Here is a 22,995-nt window from a genome sequence, read left to right on the forward strand (position 1 = left end):
ATGGCTCTGAACACTGATCAAACTATGCACTCCTGCACTTCCCTCTGCATCAGCCAATCCGCTTGCTACTCCCTCACTGCGAGGTGGACCCAGGTGCACCTCGACAAATATTGCATGTTTTTTGTCCTGGCTCCAAAATGGGGCAAACTGAAAACCCACCTGTTTTGCTCCTTGGCCATTAAATGAATTAAAATACGTTTTTAACTGTTCTGAGGTTGTATCTTTATGGTTTATTGCACTTATTGTAAGTCTCTTTGGATAACTGTCAGCTGAAAGTAATCATGTTTACATACAAATGTATTGATGCCAAGTATACATGGCATTCCAACTGTGACCTGTTATGTCTAGGGTTGCTAACAAAAGCGAACAAGGTCTTTGTTGTTCTCTCCTTGCAGTGACATCAATTGTCTCGTAAAGGAATATATTCAGCAGGAAATTATGCACAACTTAATGGTGAAATCACACATTTTCAGCACAGTCGCTCTGTGTCTGGCTCTGTAAATACACAATCCCCATTCACATTCTCTAAAAATATAAATTGGTCATGATATTGTTCAAAATGTTGGGAATTAAGGATGCTCACCTGAACCAACCAATAAACAAATCATCCATGCACAATGGACTGCTTGTGTTTTATCTTAAGTATAAGGTCAGTTATATGATGTATTTTCAAAGGGGGGAGTATTTAAATGTATCCCCAAAGCATGTGTGTGTGTGTGTGTGTGTGTGTGTGTGTGTGTGTGTGTGTGTCTCACCATCATTGATAATGGCAGTCAGCATGCCGCCCTTCTTCTTGCTGGCGTGCCGGTCGTAGGACAGACACTGCAGGTCTCTGAAGGAGGGGGTTCCTTTCGGACAGGGGGGGCGTTCACAGGCCTTGTGCTCCACACTGAGCTTTTGACAGTGTTGCCCCCCAGGACCAGGCCTAAAAACACACACACACACACACACACACACACACACACACACACACACACACACACACACACACACACACACACACACACACACACACACACACACACACACACACACACACACACACACACACACACACACACACACACACACACACACACACACACACACACACACACAGTTAAGGAAACTAGGAGACAGAAGGGTATTAAGGGTCTGTTCAATCACAGGTTTGTCAGTAGGTATGAATCATCGTTTTGTTTGATTGTTTAACACAATGCAAACATGATATGCAAAAGTGTCAAGACTACCAACGGGATCTTGAGAGAAATGAAAAGCTAAACAATGCATGCTTGTTTGAACGTTAATGTGGATATCACATTAGAATCATTTTAGTTGGAGAACTTTTTAAAGCCCGTCAGCACCGTGGCATCTGCTCCAAAGATGGAGGACAATCATGCTTTGATAGATACACATGCGTTTGTGTTGCGATTCTATATAAATCATATGTAAAATACATCACATCCAATGCTAAGTTTTGTAATTAAATGGTAAATGGTAAATGGACTGTACTTATATAGCGCTTTATCCAGTCTTTAAGACCCCTCAAAGCGCTTTACATACTACATGTCATTCACCCATTCACACCCATTCATACAGAGCAGTGTACCTTACTCTATAGGACCTAACATTCATACACATTCACACACCGATGGCCATGCCATCGGGAGCAACTCAGGGTTAAGTATCTTGCCCAAGGATACATCGACATGTTGACTGCATGGGCTGGGATCAAACCCACAACCTTCTGGTTGAAAGACGACCGCACTCCCTCGCAGCCACAGTCGCACAGTCATGTAATTACACATGATTGAAACATTTAGTGTGTGGGTATACTCATGGGACAATCTGTTTATACATGTTAGTATTAAAAGCAAAACCGTTTTTGAAGAGAAAGTTGTCATTGTGTCAACAAGCATGTGGTGTAAACACAGTTGGATGAAGAGCTCCACTCTGCATGAAGATCTGCTACCAATGTTCTAGAGATTAACAATATAACATCCGTTATGCACCTACTGTAAATAATAGATAATAAGCAGTATTTAATGCTTACTGATTCACTGTCCATCAGTGTGATACAACATGAAGCAGCATTATGGTGCTTGTTTGGCTTTGACAGAAATGGAGGATTTTAATTAACTTCTCTTCAATCGTCACACGTGTACATGTAAACAGCACCACGCATACAATGCATTTAGGACTCTATATTTTATATCCCATCCTAGTGTAAAGTCTAGCTAATATATACAGTACCGTTGCTCAAGGGCACCTCTCACAGTGTCAGCCTACTCTCCACACTCTGGCGACCCTCCGGTTCTCAAGCTACTGCCTACAGACAGACCAGTAGGAGCCTGATAGATGAATGTATCACTCACCTTAACCATGTTATCATACATGTTAGAAATGTGTTGCTCTGTTGAAATGTCACTGGCCTATTTTATTTTGATGGTTTTAAATTATTATATTTTAAAATATATAAACGTTGCTGCTGTTCCCTCAGCTGTGTCAGCCACTGTGTTTCCTGGTTGGAGCCCCACGGTTATCTACAGGTTTTCCCCCTCCCATCGAAGGAAAATATTGTTGCATTGTTGTTGCTTTGAGGGAATATTTTTACATAAACACACACACAGACGGATAGTGGTGTGACATACGGAGGGTTGTCACATTTCCTCTGTCTGAACTGGACTCCAGTACCGCAGGTTCTGCTGCACATGCTCCACTGGCTCCACGGACTCCAGTCCCCGTCCACATGCTGCGGGATGGGGGTCTTACTGACACACTCTCCTGCCCTGCACCACTGAGACACACACACACACACACACACACACACACACACACACACACACACACACACACACACACACACACACACACACACACACACACACACACACACACACACACACACACACACACACACACACACACACACACACACACACACACACACACACACACACACACACACACACACACACAATTTCAACTGTACTTCACACTCATCATTATTGTAGGTGCAGCCTGAGAGAGGTGGGGGTCAGATTATGTGTGGTAGGGGTGCAGTGTGAGGGGGGGGGGTGCATGGCAAGCCGTTTGAGTATGTATTCCATATCCTTGATATCAGACGGCAGCTGCCTACACTAGTTGGCTCTTTGATTACACTTGTTAGATATATGGTCAAACTAATATGGCAGTCTGATTTTCTTGTTAAATAAAACATTACACTAGTCACTCTTTTTCAGCAACTAGTGGCACTTTTGTCCGACTGATTACCACATATGCCTTACTATTGACGCCAGGAGCAGCACAAGTAGGGGCAAAGTCCCAACGTGTAAGCTTTTTGATGAACTAGTGACCCTCTGACCGTACTAGTGACCCTAAAAGTCTTACAAGTTAACTAGTGCGCTGCAAAAGCTCTGACATGTTCACTAGTTACAAAATATAAGCAGAACTTGTTAACTCGTGGCATACATTTGTCTGCACTAGTTAACTAGTAGCACCCATAATCACACACTAGTTAACTAGTAAAGGCAAAATATTCACTAGTTAACTAGTTGACACCTCTTTTGACCTTACTAGTTAACTAGTGGGGCTCAAAATGTCTACACCTTAACTAGTGAACCCTTTGCCCTTTACTAGTTAACTAGTGAAATACATTGAAATTCAACTAGTGAACTAGTGAGGCTTAAAATGTTCACTAGTGGTACTAGTCGGTCCCAAATGCTCACTAGTCAGACTAGTTGCACAGAATGCTAATGAGGAGGAGGGGGAAAAATGCATCGAGGTCTCCTATTGGCCCTAAGCTATAGAGCGCCACCCAGCCCAAATAGTTTCTTTAAGAGCTTACATACACTGTGTTTTAAAATAGTCATATGAACATATTTACAAAAATATAAAACAAAAGTATTTTTGTAATTTATGATCATATGACTGTAGGCCTATATGAAATTAGGTAGGAACATTGAAGACTTTGTTAAAATTAGAAAGTTGCCTTCGGACTGCAGACAGGAATATAGATCCTCTTTAAAACATTTTATTAAGCTGCAATCTGAAAGGCGCTTGGATTAGAATAGCACTGTGGTAACAGAGGGACATTAGTGATGGATAGAAAGATGGAATAACCCTCTTCGGATCACAGCTTTCCTGAGAGGCCGAGAGATTGCTGTGACTTCCGTAAATATTAGTCTAAGGCAATATATGGAGAGGTTGTTTATCTTCATACGGATCTATCGTTACCCTGATTTTAAGATCTGTCCAGTGTTTCAGCTTTATTCATTTCATGAGAACCGCTGATAAAATGTCGGTGTAAGGCCTTCACGTTCACTAGTGAGCCATATGAACTGCAACTAGTTAACTAGTGGATGCATATTGCAGCTTACACGTTAACATCTTCCGGCGCAGACTGAAAACTCATCTCTTTCGACTCCACTTCGAGCGATAGAATTACGAACAAAGAATTGCTAACAAAGAATTGCTAACAAAGCACTTATATCCTAACAAAGGACTGGCTTATCTAAAGCCAGTTGAGTAGCACTTTAAATGTTTTGGCTCTATGAAACCTGATGTACTTATATGATTCTGTTTTCTTCAAGTTTGTATCGTGTTGGTCGAATGCACTTATTGTAAGTAGCTTTGGATAAAAGCGTCAGCTAAATGCAGTGTAATGTTAACTAGTTGAAGCCTCTTTTGGTCTTACAAGCTGACTAGTGAGGCTCAAAATGTGCACTAGTTAACTACTGAGGTCCAAAGTGTCCACTAAATACACTAGTAAAATTGTTTTGCCCTCCACTAGTTAACTATTAAGAAAAACATCTGTGTCACTAGTTTACTAGTGACTCCTCTAAGGCTTCAGTAGGTAACTAGTGAGATAAAGTGTGTGCAACTAGTTAACTATAAAGGTAAAAACAATTGTACTAGTGTATCTAGTGGACACTTTGGACCTCACTAGTTAACTAGTGCACATTTTGAGCCTCACTAGTCAGTTTGTAAGATCAAAAGAGGCTTCAACTAGCCTTCACTAGTTAACGTGTAAGCTGCAATATGCATCCACTAGTTAACATTACATTACATTGCATTTAGCTGACGCTTTTATCCAAAGCGAGGACGATTGGCCCGTCTAGGCTTGCGAGCCCGTGGATGGGAGCCTCGTGTCCCTGGGGCCGAGTGCCGGGCAGGAGTCCGACAACTCCTACCCCGCCTCCCTCCACGGTTCACCGTTCGGTTCTCCCCTCCCTCCTCTCCCCCGGACGGGGGAGACAGAGTCGGAGAAGGGTGCCAGCTTGGTGGCCGAACATGCTTTCCCTCTCTCCGTCACCAGGTGGCATCCTAGGGGAACTGCCGGAGATCATACGCAAGGCAGCCGCCTGCAGAGATCTCCCCGTTCCCCTCGCTCAGGAGAGGTGTGCTCCGGACGACATGACCGGAGTTTTTTCGCGGGTGCAGACCTCCCCCAGAGACCAGTATGTCGCCCGCCAGGCTGACCGGGTGCACCAGTGTGCCTTTCAGGCGGTGGCGAATAACATCGACCCTGCACTCCAACTCGGTGGTGATGCTGGTAGAGCGGTCCACCACCTAGGCCGCTGACGAGGCATCAGGCTCACCCTTTGGCGGCTGCAGGGGCTCCGTCCCACGTCTCCGCTCCCCCGCCACCCCAGAGACAGGGTCTCCCGGCGGCGAGTCAAAGGGGAGTGAGGCTCCCCCGCTCCTGGTCTGCACGGCTCGCTGCAGAAGCCTGCGGGTTATTAACCGGTAGGTTAATAACTCGCGGCATTCCTCTGTCAGAGATATGCCTCCTACATACGGTCATAATAAACCCATGAGCGCCGTTATAACACCTCATGTGGACAGCACTGCACACACCTCCACTCATCCCCTGAGCGTGTACTAGGGGTTTCACCAACTAATCGACTAGTCGACTACCTTTATCACTAGCCGGCGCTGTAGGCCCTAGTCAACTAGTCGTGAAAAAAATTGAGGTAAACGAGGTGCTGCAAAATGCTACAAAATACGTCCGACATTCTTATGTATGGCAGTACTTCAACGAAGATTTAACCAACTCCACAGTGAAGTGTCAGTTGTGTACAGCTGTACTGAAGTACAATACAAATGCATCTGCTATGCGCAACCATCTGAAGATGAAACACCCGCTGCCGACAGCTAGCACTAGCAGTAATGCTAGCACCAGTGAGCAATGGACCGGCGTCAGCACTGAACAGAGGCAAACGAACAGCAAGAAAACACAGGTCAACAGTGATGCGGATGATGAGCTACGGGATTACTGCCAGCGGACACCGCATATCCCCACAATGGATAATCCACTGGAGTGGTGGGCAGAAAACGTGCACCGCTTTCCCCGCTTTCGAGGAGCTACCTGGCTATTCCAGCCACAAGCACCCCGAGTGAGAGGGTTTTTTCCCTGGCAGGCAACACTGTCACCCGAAAGCGGTCAAGCCTCCTTCCCTCACATGTCGATGTGTTGGTGTTCAAACCAAAAATATGGAAAGGTGGATGTTATCGTGGAGGACAGCAAATAAAGTGTTGCGCAATGCGCTGTTGCGCACTGGATTTACGTGGCATTTATGTAAACAAGAGTTTTTTGCTATCGATTTTGGTGAGTCCAGTTACTGTTTGTTATTTACTCAGCCATGTAACACAAATTAAAATGCAGTGTTTAATGTTACTGTATGAGTTCCAATGTAAAATACAGTTGTACACCTCTCTTTGTGTGTCTTTATTATGACGTAACGACTAGATGACTAGTCGACTGCTATTTTGAAAAACGTGTCGACTAGTAAATATTGGTAGTTGTGAAACCCCTAGCGTGTACACGCCTCATGATGACAGCCGGAGTGAAACGCAGCATGTGGAGGCTCCCTCGCAGACCTTTCGCCTCACGGGCACCGGCGGCGATGGCAATGGCGTGGCTCGTCACTAGTGCTGCGTACCGGTACGCCGAACCGGTACTGGACTTGTAAAAAGTTTCGGTTCAAGTCCGGTTAAAACCGGAACGTCGGGAACCGGTACTTACGTATATTCTCCTTTTTGTTCTTAACCATCTAAAACCTTCCATAGATCGAGAAATTTGCGCTGAGAAAAGACGAAAAACATTGTTTTGGCTTCTGATATGGCGGCCATTACTGAACTCACGAAGTCTTGCAAAATATCGCAACTGCTCGCGAGATCTGTGTGACGTCAAGGGAAGCTGGCTTAGACATAGTGGACACTGACAGCGTGGAATGCTGGTTGCCATATATGGTAGTGTAGCTAAGCTAACTCCTTTGTATGTATGGTGATATAGTGTCTGCCGAAAGAGCAACACTTCACCCAGACAATGTCAATATGCTGTTGTTCTTGAACAAGAACACATAGACTTGTACTCTTGCATATTGAGTCTTGTATGTACATCATTATGTATGTAGTTGTGTTGTGTAGTTAGTAATACATGTAGAGTTCTAGAAAATACATGGTGTAGACACAAGTTGGAAGGGGGCACAATAAACCTGACGAGTTTGAATTTGAGTTAATTATGAGTTTATTTTCAATTGATAATTAGCTCACAATAAGTTAACTTTAGTTACTCACACAACTTGACACAAGTCCGGACTTATAAGTCCGGACCTGAACCTGAACCTCTGGACTTGAGTCCGGACCTGAACCTGAATGTGAGTCCAGGTACACAGCACTACTCGTCACCATGACAACCATTACAGCACATCACAGAGAAGCCAGAACGGGGGAATGATCAGTATTCCAGGCTGAGTGCCCCCAGAGGCAGCGCCACGGCGTCAGGGCTCGCTGCAGAAGCCTGCTGGTTTTTAACCTATCGGTTAATAAACTGCAGAGCTCGCTAATTAAGCCGGCTGTCACTAATCTGTTGATTAAGTAGACAGCAGGGCTCGCTGCAGAAGCCTGCCGGTTTTAACCTTGGTTAATAACCTGCAGAGCTCGCGGCATTCCTCTGTCCGAGATACGCCTCCTACACACGGTCATAATAAACCCATGAGCGTCGTTATAACGCCTCGTGTGGACAGCACTGCACACACCTCCATTCATCCCCTGAGCGTGTACACGCCTCATGATGAGAGCCGGAGTGAAACGCAGCGTGTGGAGGTTCCCTGGCGTGGCTCGTCGCCATGACGACCAAAGAACATTTCGAGCATGTGTGGCCGCTCTCAGTGTTTCTCAGAGTGGCAGCGCGTGTATCTGATGGACAGATGGATGAGCAGGCTGATCAGCAGAGGGTACACCCTGCAGTTTGCCTCTCTCCCGCCACAGTTCAATGGGATACAGGAAACACTCCTGTCCTCCCAGAAGCTATGTCTTGCGCTCCATTCCGAGCTGCTGGAACTCCTGTTGAAAGAGGATATTTCCAGGGTTCCTCAAAGGGAGGAAAATCAGGGTTTTTTACTCCCGTTATTTTCCTAATCCCGAAAAAGACTGGGAATGAGACATCCTCGATCTGTCAGTATTCCACATGCTGACGATCAAACAGGTGCTGGAATGTGTTCACCAGGAAGACTGGTTCACTTCCACCTGAAGGATGCATACTTCCACGTACCCATCATCCCGAAACACAGGAAATTATTGCGTTTCTCATTTCAGGGAATATCAGACCAGACAATCGTCTGCCGTTCGGATATTTCCTGGCTCCTCGCATTAGTGTGTAGAGAAGGCTGGAGCCACTACACAGAGGAGGGATGAGAGTGTGGTTTTCTCTGGACGACCTGCTATTTGCTGGCTCGCTCCAGGGAGGAAGTCACTTTACAGACGGTACATCTCGTATCGCATCTGTCAAAGCCTGGGTTTCATAATAAATTGGAAGAAGAGCTGTCCTCTTCCCTCTCAGACAATCGTTTATCTGGGAGTGGAATTAAACTCAGCCAGCAGAGCGCGGCTCTCGCGGCAGCGAGGGGAGGAACTGACAGCTCTCCACCGGCGTGTCACAACCCGCACAGCCCTCTCCGTGACGCAGCTGCTCGGCGTTGGCGTCAGCTGGTCACGTGATGATCCCCCTGGGTCTCTTCCAACAGGGGGACACTCCAGAGGTGGTTCATTCGCTGCAGAAGCCTGCTGTTTTTAACCTATCGGTTTATAAACTGTAGAGCTCGCTGCATTCCTCTCTCCCGGATATGCCTCCTACACACGGTCATAATAACCCACGAGCACCGTTATAACGCCTCGTGTGGACAGCATGCACACACCTCTCATCCCCTGGGCGTGTACGCACCTCATGATGAGGGATGGAGTGAAATGCAGCGTGTGGAGACCCCCTCGCAGCCCTTTCGCCTCGCGGGCAGCGGCGGCGAGGGCGATGGCGTGGCTCGTCACCATGGCGACCATTACGGCACATCACAGAGAAGCCTCTCCCCGCCAGCAGTTCCATGGGATACAAGAAACACTCCTGTCATCCCAGGAACAGTGTCTTGCGCGGTTTTTACTTTTACTATTTTCTAAATCTCGGAAGAGAACGGGGGAGTCGCCCCGTTGCTGTACAATCAATGTGTTGATTCGCACAGACAACAGGCCACGGCTATGGAAGCAGCCTACCTCAATCGCCAGGGAGGAGTACGATCTGTGCAGCTTCTGAACGCGGCCAGGCGGCTGCTGTTCTGGGCGTGCGCACACGTTGCTCTCCATCAGAGCAATGTATATTCCCGGTGAATTGAACAGGGGGGCTCGCAGAGCGCAGCAGCCGTGTTATGCGAGGAGTACGGAGACTCAGACCTGCGTCACGCGCACTTGTGCCTCAGTGGGATTTGGCTTTGGTGTTACGCGTACTAAGCAAAGCCCCATTTGAACCTTTAGACCAGGTTCCCCTTAAACTGTTGTCAGCCAAAGTAGTATGGTATGCCATGTATGGTATCAACTTCTCTCAGCCACCGTAGTGTCGTGTCAGGTGGGCGTGTCGTGTACCGTCGTGTAGGGGGCGTGTCGTGTACGGTCTTGCCGCGGCTGCAGCTAGACCATATTGATCCATCCCCCTGCCCGATCTGAACTGCGTATGTGCGAGATGGTCCGCCATATTGGAGAACTCTGCAAACCAAGAAGGACACTTGACACAGTGGCTTTTGGCAAAGCTGAAAAATAAAACTCGAGAGAGAGATGAATTATTGTTATTACAATGTGACTTCACTATTATTTAACAACTCTTTGGATTGTGTTCTTTTATTTGGGGTTAAGTACATTGTCAGAATAAGTGAGAAATGGATTTAACTTCTGTTAGACAGCCATATGCCATACATTTTTGCATACATTCACAGTAAATATTTATTCAGTATGATAGCTGTCTAACAGAAGTTAAATTCACTAACTTGTAAGACTTTTAGTGTCACTAGTACGGTCAGAGGGTCACTAGTTCATCAAAAAGCTTACATGTTGGTACTTTGGTGCTACGAGTGCTGCTCCTGGCATCACTAGTAAGGCTTATGTTATTATTATTATTTCGACATAATTACTCTGTAGCTATGTTAGTTTGACAATAAAGAACCTTGAACCTTATGTGATAATTAGTCGGACAAAGTGCCACTAGTTGCTGAAAAAGAGTGATTAGTATAATGTTTTATTTAACTAGTAAATCAGAGTGCCAAACTAGTGTGACCATATATCACAAATATATCAATAACAAGTGAAATCAAAGAGCCAACTAGTGTCGGCAGCTGCCGTCTGATATCAAGGATATGGAATAAATACTCAAATGGCTTGCCATAGTGCAGTGACCACTAACTGGCGGCCCGCGGGCCACATCCGGCCCGCGAGACATTCTCATCCGGCCCGCACGACGGGGGTGACTGTGGCGTTGGCGGAGTGGTGACTGTGTTCGCCTCCCACCCATTTCTTTTTTTTTTACAATGTCTCGTGAGTAAGGTGCAGTACCGGAGTCCAACAGAGAGGCAGCAGCTGCGGGTCAACAGACTGTGTACTGCGAAACCTTCCCTGTCTTGAAGAAGAATTGATCCTTTGTTGTGAAAAGAGTATGGTTAATGCGCTCCGCACCACAGCAGTAGCCCCGCTGCAACAGAGTCCAACAGAGGCAGGAGCTGCAGTACAGTAGAGTAGCCTAGAAGCAGGGTTGGGTTGTAACGGAATACATGTAACGGCGTTACGTAATCAGAATTAAAAAATCAAGTAGGCTAACTGTATTCAGCTGGCGTTACATTTGAAAAACAAGTAAACTGATTACAGTTACTTTCGTAAACCTGAAGTGAATACATTTTGGAATACTTATTGGAATTATTGGTGGAAAAGTTTCCTCACAAAATGTAATATTCATTACTGGCAGAACTGTGTGCACACTGCACAGCGTTGCAGCACGCAGATGCAGGGTGTCTGTGAGGCCCCGCCCCGCACGCAGATGAGAGAGAGAATCTTTAAAAATATATTGAAAGTTAGAAACGGAGATGGTTAGATAAAATGTGCTAGATAACGTTTATGTAGCATTTATTTATTGTCGAAATGATGATATTTCATAACGGGATCAAATCAAAGTGAATGGCCTGCTGCTCCTGAATGCATGGGGCAAGTGACTGGAAAAAGTTTTAAAAGTTATTACATCGTTTCAGATAATAAATAATAATGATAATTAATTCTATTTAGGGGCGCCTTTCAAAGCACCCAAGGACACCTTACAATTCATAACATATTCCAAGGAAAGGTTTTAAGACAGTAAAGAATGCAGTCTGGGTGATGTTTTTTTATGTGAGGTGCAGATGAGGGGGCTGTCCAGAATGACACCAATACGTTGTGCTTGAGTTCTTGATAAGCCATTAAAACAGTAAAATAAGTGTCTCCTGTTCACCAAAACATACCCATCTGTTATGAAAAAAGGAAGTATTCCAAAAGTATTCTAAAAGTAATTAGAATACGTTACATTTTTAAGACACGTAACTGTAACTGTATTCTGATTACTTTCAGAGCATGTATTCAGTAACTGATTACATTTACAAAGTAACCCTCCCAACCCTGCCTAGAAGTGATCCTTTGTTAGCGTGAAAAGTCTGCTAAGCTTTATGCGGTCCGCACTACCTGAGCGTGCTCCACTAGCACCCCCCCCAACTTCAAAATTGTGGGCTATATAAAAATCGCTGACCCGCGATAGTGTCTATTGGATACATTTTGGCCCTTGGACAAATGTAGTTGCTGATCCCTGCCATAGTGTGTGAGGCACTCCTACCTTGTCTGCTCCACACTCTGTTCCATCCAGAGGAGCGTCCAGTTTGGTCTTGCAGGAAGCATCTCCCTCGACTAAACACCACAAGCCTGCACACATCAGGTGCTGATCACACACACACACACACACACACACACACACACACACACACACACACACACACACACACACACACACACACACACACACACACACACACACACACACACACACACACACACACACACACACACACACACACACACACACACACACACACACACACACACACACACACACACACACACACACACACACACACACACACACACACACACACACACACACACACAGTGAGTTGTCACATAGATGCCGGATGTTCATGAAGCATCAGAAACATATTTTATCCAATTACTCAAGGCCTCGCTCATGTACTTCCTGCTGTGAGCGCTTGTTTTTGGAGCATTGACTGGAAACAAAAACATTTGAAAGGGGCTGATGTTAACTACATCTCTTCTCTTAGAGCAGTAATGTTCTGTAGGATAATACTTTGAGTGTGAATCAGGCGCGCCGGATTCATTTTAGAAGTGGGGGGGCCAAAAAAGTGAGTGTGTATGGCCCAATCCCAAACCACGCCCTACACCTTACCCCTACACACTCCCCCTCCGTGACGGAGTGAACTCCGTCTGTTGCCACACTCGCAGCTCAACGAGGCTCCCTCCTGTCAGATGGAGGGAGTAAATACAGCGGCAAGCTTTGGGACGGACTCCCCTCTCTCCGGCAGAAACAGGAAATGCCGTAACTGTATGTAACAACGGTTTCAAATCAGCATCTCTTGGACCAAAAATGTAAATTAATAACTCAAATAAAACTCCAAACATCTTTAATTGTGTTGCTTTTTTGTAAAGCTCTTTTAGTTTTAAACCTGAAGTGTATAAGCTTCTTAGTTTTTGCAACAGTCTGTAAATATACACAACTTTATAATAAAATGCACACATTTAACTTTTTCTAGACTAAACACAGGTTTGAACCTAAGTTAAAAACCTATGAGGTTATCATGAGGTTGTTAACATCGCAGTTTATCACTATCGTTTAGTGGTTTTGCAAAGAATTAACCACTCTCTGTTTGTGTACCATTCTGCGTTGAAGTACCTTTCTTTTTGCCCAAATAATCGAGCGGTCTCCTTTTTTTCGACAGTGAGCTGTACAGCTTTACCCGCCTGAATGTCCCGAAAACAAACCTCCATGCAGTCGGATCCAGCTTGTTTCGGTTCAACAACGGCGGCGGTGGGGGCGGCGGTGGGGGTTTTGACAGTTTCTGCGGCCGCAGAGCTGCTGCTTTTGGGTTCATCTGGCTCCGCTGTCTCTATGATTGAAGAAGGTCCAGGCTCCGGAGATGTGGATGTCAGGGATGTGACCTTCCAGTTGTTAAATTTAAGTTTGACTGTATTTAGTTTTCTTCTGCACTAGTCTTCTGACATGTTTGCAAGTGTATTCTTTCTATCTAGGTTAACGGCTGACTCACACAGAACAACGTAACAAATAAAGTAAACAACGTAAAAAAATTAACAAATCTAAGCTTTTTTATTGCTTGTAATTTACATGGATACATTTGAATGGTGTGACAATGTCCTATTTGATTGGGTTCAAATGTACATATTCTTCCTGTTATGTCTGCCTGCTTTATTTTACCTTATGCAAAGTGACCTGCTCCATCGAAATCAGTATATAAAGAACCAGCCCTGTTTAGCCTTTTACCAAAAAATATGTCATAATTTACCTCTTCTCCTTTTGTCTTTTGATTATTAAATAAAACTCTCTTTTGTGGTTTCACATTGAAGACCTTCCAGGACAGGATTAAAGGATATGTCCTAGGAGAGGTTCAATGGAAAACATCTGCTGAGTTCAACAGCAAACAGTATTATAATTAGGGATGTAACGATATACCGAATATCGCGGTAAATAAATTTCCCAATACCGTCGTGAGACTGACAAAATCTACCGCGATTTAAAAAAAAAAAAAAAAATAATTTTATTTTTTTAAAACACTTTTTTTTTTTAAACCTTTATTTAACCAGGTGGTCCCATTGAGATCATCGATCTCTTTTTCAAGAGAGACCTGTCCAACATGGCAGCAAGTAGGTTACAACATGAAAATAAAACAACAGATAACACAAAAGGACATCGTATTTACAGGACTACATTTACACACCTAGAGACATTGACAAGTACCAACCATATATTTATATCTCGCCATGTCAATAAGCCTGGCGTTAGACTTTTTCGCTGTCGGTCATTTTGACAGACAGGATTGTAAAATATCCGTCATAATCCCTTATTACCCGTCGGGTCTGAACAGTTCACGATAGAGCATGCTCGTGAACTGTCAACGGGGGGGGACATGTATTGATCTGTACGGCAAATTACGGTTTGGGAACTATATCATTTCCTTTTGGAGGGCATGCATGACACGGCATAACACCAGAGCCTCGCTGCGGGGAAACGTTGGCGCTGTTCCGAGTTTGTTCTAATCTGTCAAAATGACAGACTGCTTTCAGATTTTTCCGTCATTGTTAAATAACATATTCGGTTAACGCGACCACTGGTGTCCCAGCAACATCAGTACCAAGCGAGAGAGTTGTTTCCAGAGCAGGGGATATTGTAAATGCCCAAACACCCCAGCTTATAAATACCTGGAAATGTGGACATTCTCATATTCCTAAAAACCTGTCTGATGATGCTGAGTGAGTGACTAGTGATTTTGAGTTGAGTTACTTGAAAAACTAAAGTGAAACTTGATTTATTTTATTGCAGGGTCTGATTATTAAATGTCCTTGTTTATTTGTGAGATGCAGTGGCATAAAGAAAATGCTTACTTTGTTTGGTAGTACCAGTAGGTACAAAAACACTGTTTTTCTTGTTCCAGTCTGTTACTGTCACTTTGTTTTTGACACTTTAAAATACTGCTATCCTACAAAAAGGCTGTAAAAATCAGATTTATTATGTAATAAAGAAACATTTTCCGAGTAAAAAAATGTTTTATTGAAAAAAAAAAATTATGAATTTTTTTTCCTTCCCTTTATTATTCAATATCGCGATAAATACCGTACCGTGGACTTGTTATCGCGATATTATCGTACCTTGAGTTTTTGGTATCGTTACATCCCTAATTATAATAGAGAGGGTTTATCATTATTAAATTAGGGGAGAGCACAAATAGATACATAGTTTAACAGTGGGTCTGCTTCAAATGAAATTGTTCTTGTTAATGTAAATAAATACCTGTATCTGAGAGGGACGTTATGTAGTATGGTTTTGCATAAGTTGAATCCTGTGGCAGCACACTAAATATAGCTGTCTGCAGGAGAATAAGGTGAACAGGACACTGGTTTACTCTGAATAGGACTTTTGAATCAAATGACAGGCCTGATGCTGAGTGCCAGCTGGATTCACTCTGCAGCAGCCTCCTTAATATCAGGTTCAGTCACACCGGTCCTAACGCTGGAATCTCAAGCATTTTTCTCAGCCTCAGAATCCACTCTGTACACACACTGCACAACCACTGTATACATTACATGTGAAGGTTGCTGAACACTCTCCACAACAAATGACGCTGATCTCAGATACAGAACTTTAAGAAGGAGGTTCCACTCAGCACACCTTCTGTCCCTGCTGCAGTATAGCTGACTGCTGAGCACTGTGTGTAGATGTGTGTATACACGTGTACGTAAGTACTCCCCATGTAAAACCTGAGAAAGCAGATAGAAATGTACAGTCATCTGATATTTAGTGTTTGATATAAACCTCTGCAGATAGAGAAAGGCTGTGGGGAATGGCAGGACACCATCATGACATCACATGTGACTTTACTAAATCATCAAGTACCCTGACCAAGAGAGAGAGCAAATGAAACAACAGCCCAGCATTCCTACATGGATCAATGTGACATCTTTCATTTGTAGGATTCCTTCTCCAGTTTCTACACTGACATGTCAATGGATAGATATTTTATGATTTTTTGCATTGGTGTTATAACCTTTTTCTCCCCATGCCAACATATATGCACTGTACTTTATACTCTGCTCGTAATGTTTAATGAATTGTACAGGTAGGATAATTAATATCTAATAGAAACTGAATAACGAACAGAGTGTTTTACCTCCATGTCGTTGCAGAAGGTGGCGTTGGTTCCAAACAGGATCTGGCACTGCTCGTCGACGCTGTAGTGCATGCCCGGCAGCTTGGGGGGGAGTCTCACTTGGTAGCGGCTCCGGGGGTCCGTGTGCAGGAGGCAGGCGCTGGCTTTGGACCTGCTTAAAGACACAAGAGAGGGACAGGCTACAACAGGCTGACCAGGGAACTGTTTCCTTTGTCATCTAAATCGAAAAGGCACTTTTATTATATATATATATATATATATATATATATAATAAAAGTGCCTTTTCGATTATTTTTTTAGTGCCTTTTCGATTATTATATATATATATATATATAATAAAAGTGCCTTTTCGATTATTTTTTTTTAATATATATATATATACTGTATATAATATATCTATATATTAGATTTGGACAACATTGGTCTGAGAAAAAAATGAGCCTTGATGGTGAAATTAAAGATATATAGGCTGAGCAAAAGTAAAGACTTCCTCTCGTGTCTTCCATAAATATCTGCTCTTTGTTTGTTTTCACAGAGCCCGAGGATTATTTTCATACATTTATTTTCAACTTCAAAAATGCTGTTTGTATAATCATAAAAAAACAAGAATAATTAAAACTGCGGTCGCACTTGTGTGCGCAGTGATGAGCGGGCCCTCACGTCCGTGCGCCTGTCGGGGAGGGCGGCCGGTCGTCCCGGCGTCAAGCAGACGCGCGTGAGTCCTCGGAAATGAGCCGTTTGTCATTTCTCTAATTTCACTTCTCAGGGCCTTTCTCACTTCGGTAAAATGGATTCCTTGCGTCCCTCACTTGCGTTGTTTCCCTGTGACTAGTCCCTCCCACCAGGGAAGCATGGAGGGACGCAAGGAAACCACGAGAAGCAGGGACATTAGTTTGTCCCCCTTATTTCCACACACACCCCCACCTCTGTTAGTACACATTTACTGACACAAACATTTGTATCATCTGTTGTAGACCCAAATAAATACAAATAAAATAGGAACTAATTCTCCAAAAAGATAAACGCCATTCTTAAAATGTATAAACGAACAATAGTTTGATTAATATTGATTAGAGTGCACAAAATAAATAAAATAATTCAGAGAAAAAAAAGAGATATGTTATCTATCAAAACCCAGTTAGATTAACATTAATTGGATTGCACACTTTGTTTGTTTGTTTGGATATGTAGCAGATTAACATTTTAAATAGCACTTAATGACTGACTGAATGGAAATGACAATAAATGAAAATGTAAAACGAAAAAAGCGATCATGAAAATGTTTCCAAAAAATGAATAAAATGATTTGACCACTTTGTTGTTCAGATATATCACATATTTGTGACTAAATGATACATGAATTGACACAAAACAGGGTATAAACTGAGGAGTGACTCCAGTGAGGTTCATGTATTTTCTTCAATCCGCTGGGAAACTGCTCTCATGTCAAGAAGCATCACATCAGTGTATGCACTGCATCGTCCAATCAGTGAGCGATACACAGTGAGGGGGCGGGGCGAGTGTCTGAGGATTTCATCGGAGGATGGTCTGGTGGTTCCTCGATTATAGCTCCTCCATTATCGCTCCTCGGTCCTCGGTCCTCGCTCCTCCGACAAAAATAAGGCCATTGGGACGCTACTCAAGATGGCACAGACAAATCAACTTCCGATGAGACCGAGTCCGAGGAGCGAGGAAATGAAAAATAAGAGAAGTGAGAACGGCCCCCAGACTCCCAGGTCCTCCGGCAGCAGCCCGGAAACGGATGTCGGTGCGCCGTCTGGTGATTTCATGTCAATTGTGTGTGTGTGTGTGTGTGTGTGTGTGTGTGTGTGTGTGTGTGTGTGTGTGTGTGTGTGTGTGTGTGTGTGTGTGTGTGTGTGTGTGTGTGTGTGTGTGTGTGTGTGTGTGTGTGTGTGTGTGTGTGTGTGAGAGTTGATGGTGCAGGCAGACAGGCGGGTCTCAGTAGCTTAAGGTAGTATTTGACATATAAATGGTCAAAAATTGTACATTCTCCATTAGCTTACGAGCTCCATGTTCAAGCAATCGACTATTCCTTCGTAGCATCACATTGGATGTGCGCTTAAGTTGCACTAGATTGGAATTTTTCCGATCATTTCCCTATGACGAATTAGCACAAATGTGCTTAAAATGCCAAAATGGCCAGCTTTCTGGGGGGCGGGTCTAATGAAAAGCAATTTGAAATATGTGTGCAATCATAATAGCAATGTGTATACAGCGTTTCGTGAATATCGGAAAAACTATATGCGAGCAGTTTGGAGCAATTTGCGACACCGTCAAAGATGGTGTATTCGCTGTTAGCTTACGACCTCCACGAGTGATTTTTCAAAAATGTGCTCGTCAATTAAGTATCATATTGGATAGGGGCTGAACTTGTCCTGCATTGGAATTTTTCCGATCATTCCCCGAGGAGGAGTTCGCAAGAATGTGCTGAAAATGGCTGAAAAACGCACATCTTTCAAAATGGCCGACTTTCTGGGGGGCGGGGCTAATAAAAGCCAATTTGAAATATGTCCGCAATCATAAGAGCAATGTATATACAGCGTTTCATGAATATCGGAAAAACTATATGCGAGTAGTGTGGAGTAATTTGGAGTAATTTGCGACATGAAAATGGCAAAAATTGATCATTCTCCGTTCGCTTACGAGCTTATCGTTTGAGCGATCAATTATTACTTCACAATTTAGCATCAAATTGGATAGGGGCTGAACTTGTGCCGGATTGGAATTTTCCCGATCATTCCCCTAGGAGGAGTTCGCAAGAATGTGCTTAAAATGCATGAAAAACGCACATCTTTCAAAATGGCCGACTTCCTGGGGGGCGGGGCTAATGGAAGAAAATTAGAAATATGTCCGCAATTTTATGAGGAATGTCTGTGCCAAGATTTGTGAACTTCTGAGAAACCATATGTGACTACCACACAATAGGGGGCGCTAGTGAGCAGCTTTTTTGAAAAATTACGTTTTTTTTTTACATTCTCGAAAAGGTCGTGGGCTCTGACGTGTGTCCCAAGTTTTGCGTCCGAAGCTCATTTTATGCTATCGCAATCACAAATATATGTATTGGCCACTCCCACATTCTGCATTTGTTGTGAAACTTTAAATCTAAGCTTGTAGTTACCCCCAGAGTATGTGTAGAAAGAACGTAAAACAATTTGTCCATCAGTTCTTGAGTTATACATTGGTGGTGTTTTTGGGGCCCCCTATAGTCCAAAATGAAAATACTTTGGTTTGCCTATTCCCCAACACAGACTGAACCTATCCACCAAAAATATTTGGTGAATGGATACATTGTTGAAGAGTTATGAGCGTTTCTTTCTAAGCCCCGCCTTTTTGCGAGTACGTTTTGATTCATGGTGGCAATATTTATCGTCTGAACATGCTCATTTTAGTTGTTAATGTGTGTAACCCTCCACCGATGCTGTATAGGAAGTTTGGTGTTGAAAAACTGAAAATTGAAATTTAAGTGAATATTTCACTGTTTTGAACATTATGCTCATTAAAATAAAATAAAAGTAGGCGGAGCTTAACGGTTCAAGAGGATAATTTGTAGAGCAGGCCAAGACGGATAAGTGTGCAAAATGTCGGGTTATTCTGAGTTACGGTGCGACATTGTACATTTTTCCGAAATGGGATTTTCATAGGTGGCGCTAGCGAGCAGGTTGAATAATTTGAACCCTTTTGACTCCAGAATATTGAATTTTTCACCGGTCCTGGCGTCCGTGCAAAATTATACAACTTTTGAAGCATCCTAAAGACTTAAAAAAGAGGAAACGCCAGTACTATAATAATAATAATAATTCCTTCAATAACAATAGGTTTCCTCGCACTTCGTGCTAGGACGCCGTCGGGTCCTAGCACATCCGTGCTCGGGCCCTAATAAATCAAATCCAATCAGAACTGAGCTGGAGTTGACCATAAGGCAACTGGCTGGGGCCTCAGTTTCTATATAGATATACTAATGAGCAGGGGAGGACTGGGGGGAAAAAGTGGCCCGGCGATTAATTGACAGACAGGCCCACTTAATGCGCGGCATGTATCGGCCGGCGGCCTGTAGAGAAACCCTTAAAGGCCTCATGTCATGCTTTTCCTGTTATTACCGGTCCCCCCGTGTGTTATGAAGGTTTTTCTGTATGTAAACGGTCTGCAGAGTGAAAACCCTCAAAGTACACCCTGTAGAGAGTAAAACTCTAACACAGAAAATACCTCCCCAAAACGCCTCGTTGGATATACGTCACTCTCCATTGATTCTTCCGGGTACCGCATGATGTCATGCGTTACCCGGAACCAAATGGACCAATCCGTGGAGCCGTTACGCTACGTCCACGGAGCCGTTACGTTAAGCCCCCGCTGATTGGTCCAAATTGACCAATCCGCGGACTTCCTCACACACATACTCAGTGCAGGCAGCTGCTGATCTCTCCTCCCTGGCTGCAGGCTGATAACAGACAGTTGGGATCGTGGCGAAATTCTCTCTGCAGACCCATTCTCACAGCGTTTATCAACCTTTTTCTTACTCAATATCTAGCCACACTTATTGTTTTTACTTCGGCTGTGACTTTGTGTGTGCTCAGGGTGAGTTTGGCTGTGTTTTGCTGTCGCTAAACAAGGAAACCACACCTCCACGGAGCTCAGCGCGATTCACAACGTCCCGACCAATCAGAGCACACTGTGCTCACAGGGAGGGTGGGGGCTGGAGCTATTGGAGCTACAACGAGCCGTTAAAGGCAGAGAGTGAAATTCAGTGAATACACATAGTTTACAGAGATGCTGTATGAGAAACCAAAGTGATTTTGGAAAATTGCACAATATAAATCTATTCTAGTAGACCTCAACAATGGAATAATGATCAGTGGAAATGGCCATGACATGGGACCTTTAACAAAAAATCCTATGCATTTAATGTTATTTTGGACCATTATTCATATAGCAATCACATTACATGAGCCCTTGAGTTGCCTAGAGCAAAAATATTTATGGCATATATTTATTAATTTTAATGTTAACAGATCATTGATGCAATAACATTTGGACACAATTTGCCAATTTGACGCATGGAATAAAACATGGGCGTAGGAAGCATCCTCAATGTGGGTGAGACCATTTAACAGGGGGTGTGGGCAGGTGGTGGACCTCACCTGCCCCCGGGAAGATTTTTTTTAAATGTTGAAGTTAAATGCATCAATCTGGTGCATTTTGAGAGCAAAATTAGGGACTAAATCTATGGATACATCTCTCAACACCCATATGAAGGCAAATTTAGGCAAAGATTTCTTTTTGGGCCCTCCGGCCCACGTACAGCACCGGCCCACCGGGAAAACTCCCGGTATTCCCAATGGCCAGTCAGCCCTTGCTAATGAGTGTTGTTTACATAGAGAACTACATATACGGCATACATTGAATGGTTAACTGGCTGTGATGCAAGTCACATTTCAGACTTGATCTGACCATTAAAGGATTATTGTATCGTAATTAATGTTTTATCTGAAATAATGAACTTGAAACTGAGTGAACGTACGTGTTTATGTTCCCCCACTGGTCAGTAAGTGGTGCCTGTAGCTGTGTCTCACCTGAGGAAGTTCTCCAGGTCGTGTCTGCTGCAGGGGGACCAGGAGAGGTCGCTGGGGTTCCTGCCCTTCACCCACTCCCCAGACATGATGTGGGAGTGACCGGTGCAGGTGGCGTGGTCATCGTCGTGGCTCATCCCCATGCTGAGGAGGGGATGTGGATATACATTGACACTGGGTTAAAGATTAAGATCATTTATTCAATACACATTTTTTTTCAATGATATGATACGATAACACTTTTCAGTTAGAGTCTGACATTTTTGCTGAATCACAGAAGCTCCATTTATAACATCAACAAGGTCAAATATTTAAGACAAGAAAAGACATTTGAAATAGCATCACGATCACTGATAAGAAACATGCTCAAGACCCTCTAACATTAGATCTGGGATTTAGCTCTGTATTTGATTTGATGATTGACTGGTGCACAAAGGAGTGCTTCAGTCTAACTTTATTCAATCGTGGGCAGTGGCGGCTCTAGAACATTTTACATGGGGTGGCAAAGGGGGGGCAAGAGGTTATGCCAGGGTGGCATGGGAGGGCGGACAGTACGTGGTATTTTATACTGTATACTGTATGTAGCACCCTATGTTGTTAAAAATTGCATTCTAATAGCGGGATTTGACGGTTTTTGGTAGGCCTATACAAAAACCTCAGGCGGTTCTAGTGTTAAGGTAATTAGGTACAGTAGAAGCCCTTTTTTATCAGTAACGAATTAAGCAGTTGAACATAAAAGTCAACTAACTGAGGGTCACTTGCAATGACAGTTTTGTGTCTAACTGTAAGCTTGTCACTCAGAGTAACCTACAGTTAATTTAGCTGCTGTATAAGAAAGATCAGGGGGGGAGTGGGGGAGAGAGCTGTGGTTGATGGGCCATTAGTTGTGTAAATACACAGCTGAGAGCTGCCGTTTCATTCAGACTGTTTAAAAAACGGTAACAACGGACTATTTTTCTTAGCGGATGCATGTCAATTTAAATCAACACATACAACTATTTTTTAAATCAATAAAAACATTTTCGAAATCCATAAAAGCATTTCAATTAATATTGGGAGTCATGTCGTTACTTTGTTGAGAATGTGGCCATGTACATTAATAAGCGGGATAATTTGCAGCGACTTGT

The 22,995-nt window shown here is 43.6% G+C and overlaps 1 protein-coding gene across 1 annotated transcript in view; it reads right to left on the bottom strand.

The window, feature by feature from the left end:
• Nucleotides 1-22,995, bottom strand: part of adamts17 (ADAM metallopeptidase with thrombospondin type 1 motif, 17) — a 308,092-nt gene that overhangs the window by 48,105 nt on the left and 236,992 nt on the right. Inside the window, exons 9-13 of the mRNA XM_079665712.1 lie at nt 21,872-22,012; nt 16,284-16,434; nt 12,149-12,250; nt 2,631-2,776; nt 756-925 (exon numbers count right to left, since the gene is read on the bottom strand). Of these exons, the coding sequence (XP_079521838.1) occupies nt 756-925; nt 2,631-2,776; nt 12,149-12,250; nt 16,284-16,434; nt 21,872-22,012 (710 nt within the window). The remainder of the gene's footprint in view (nt 1-755; nt 926-2,630; nt 2,777-12,148; nt 12,251-16,283; nt 16,435-21,871; nt 22,013-22,995) is intronic.

The sequence above is a fragment of the Notothenia rossii genome, assembly GCF_949606895.1.
Source record: "Notothenia rossii genome assembly, chromosome: 2".
NCBI lineage: Eukaryota > Metazoa > Chordata > Actinopteri > Perciformes > Nototheniidae > Notothenia > Notothenia rossii.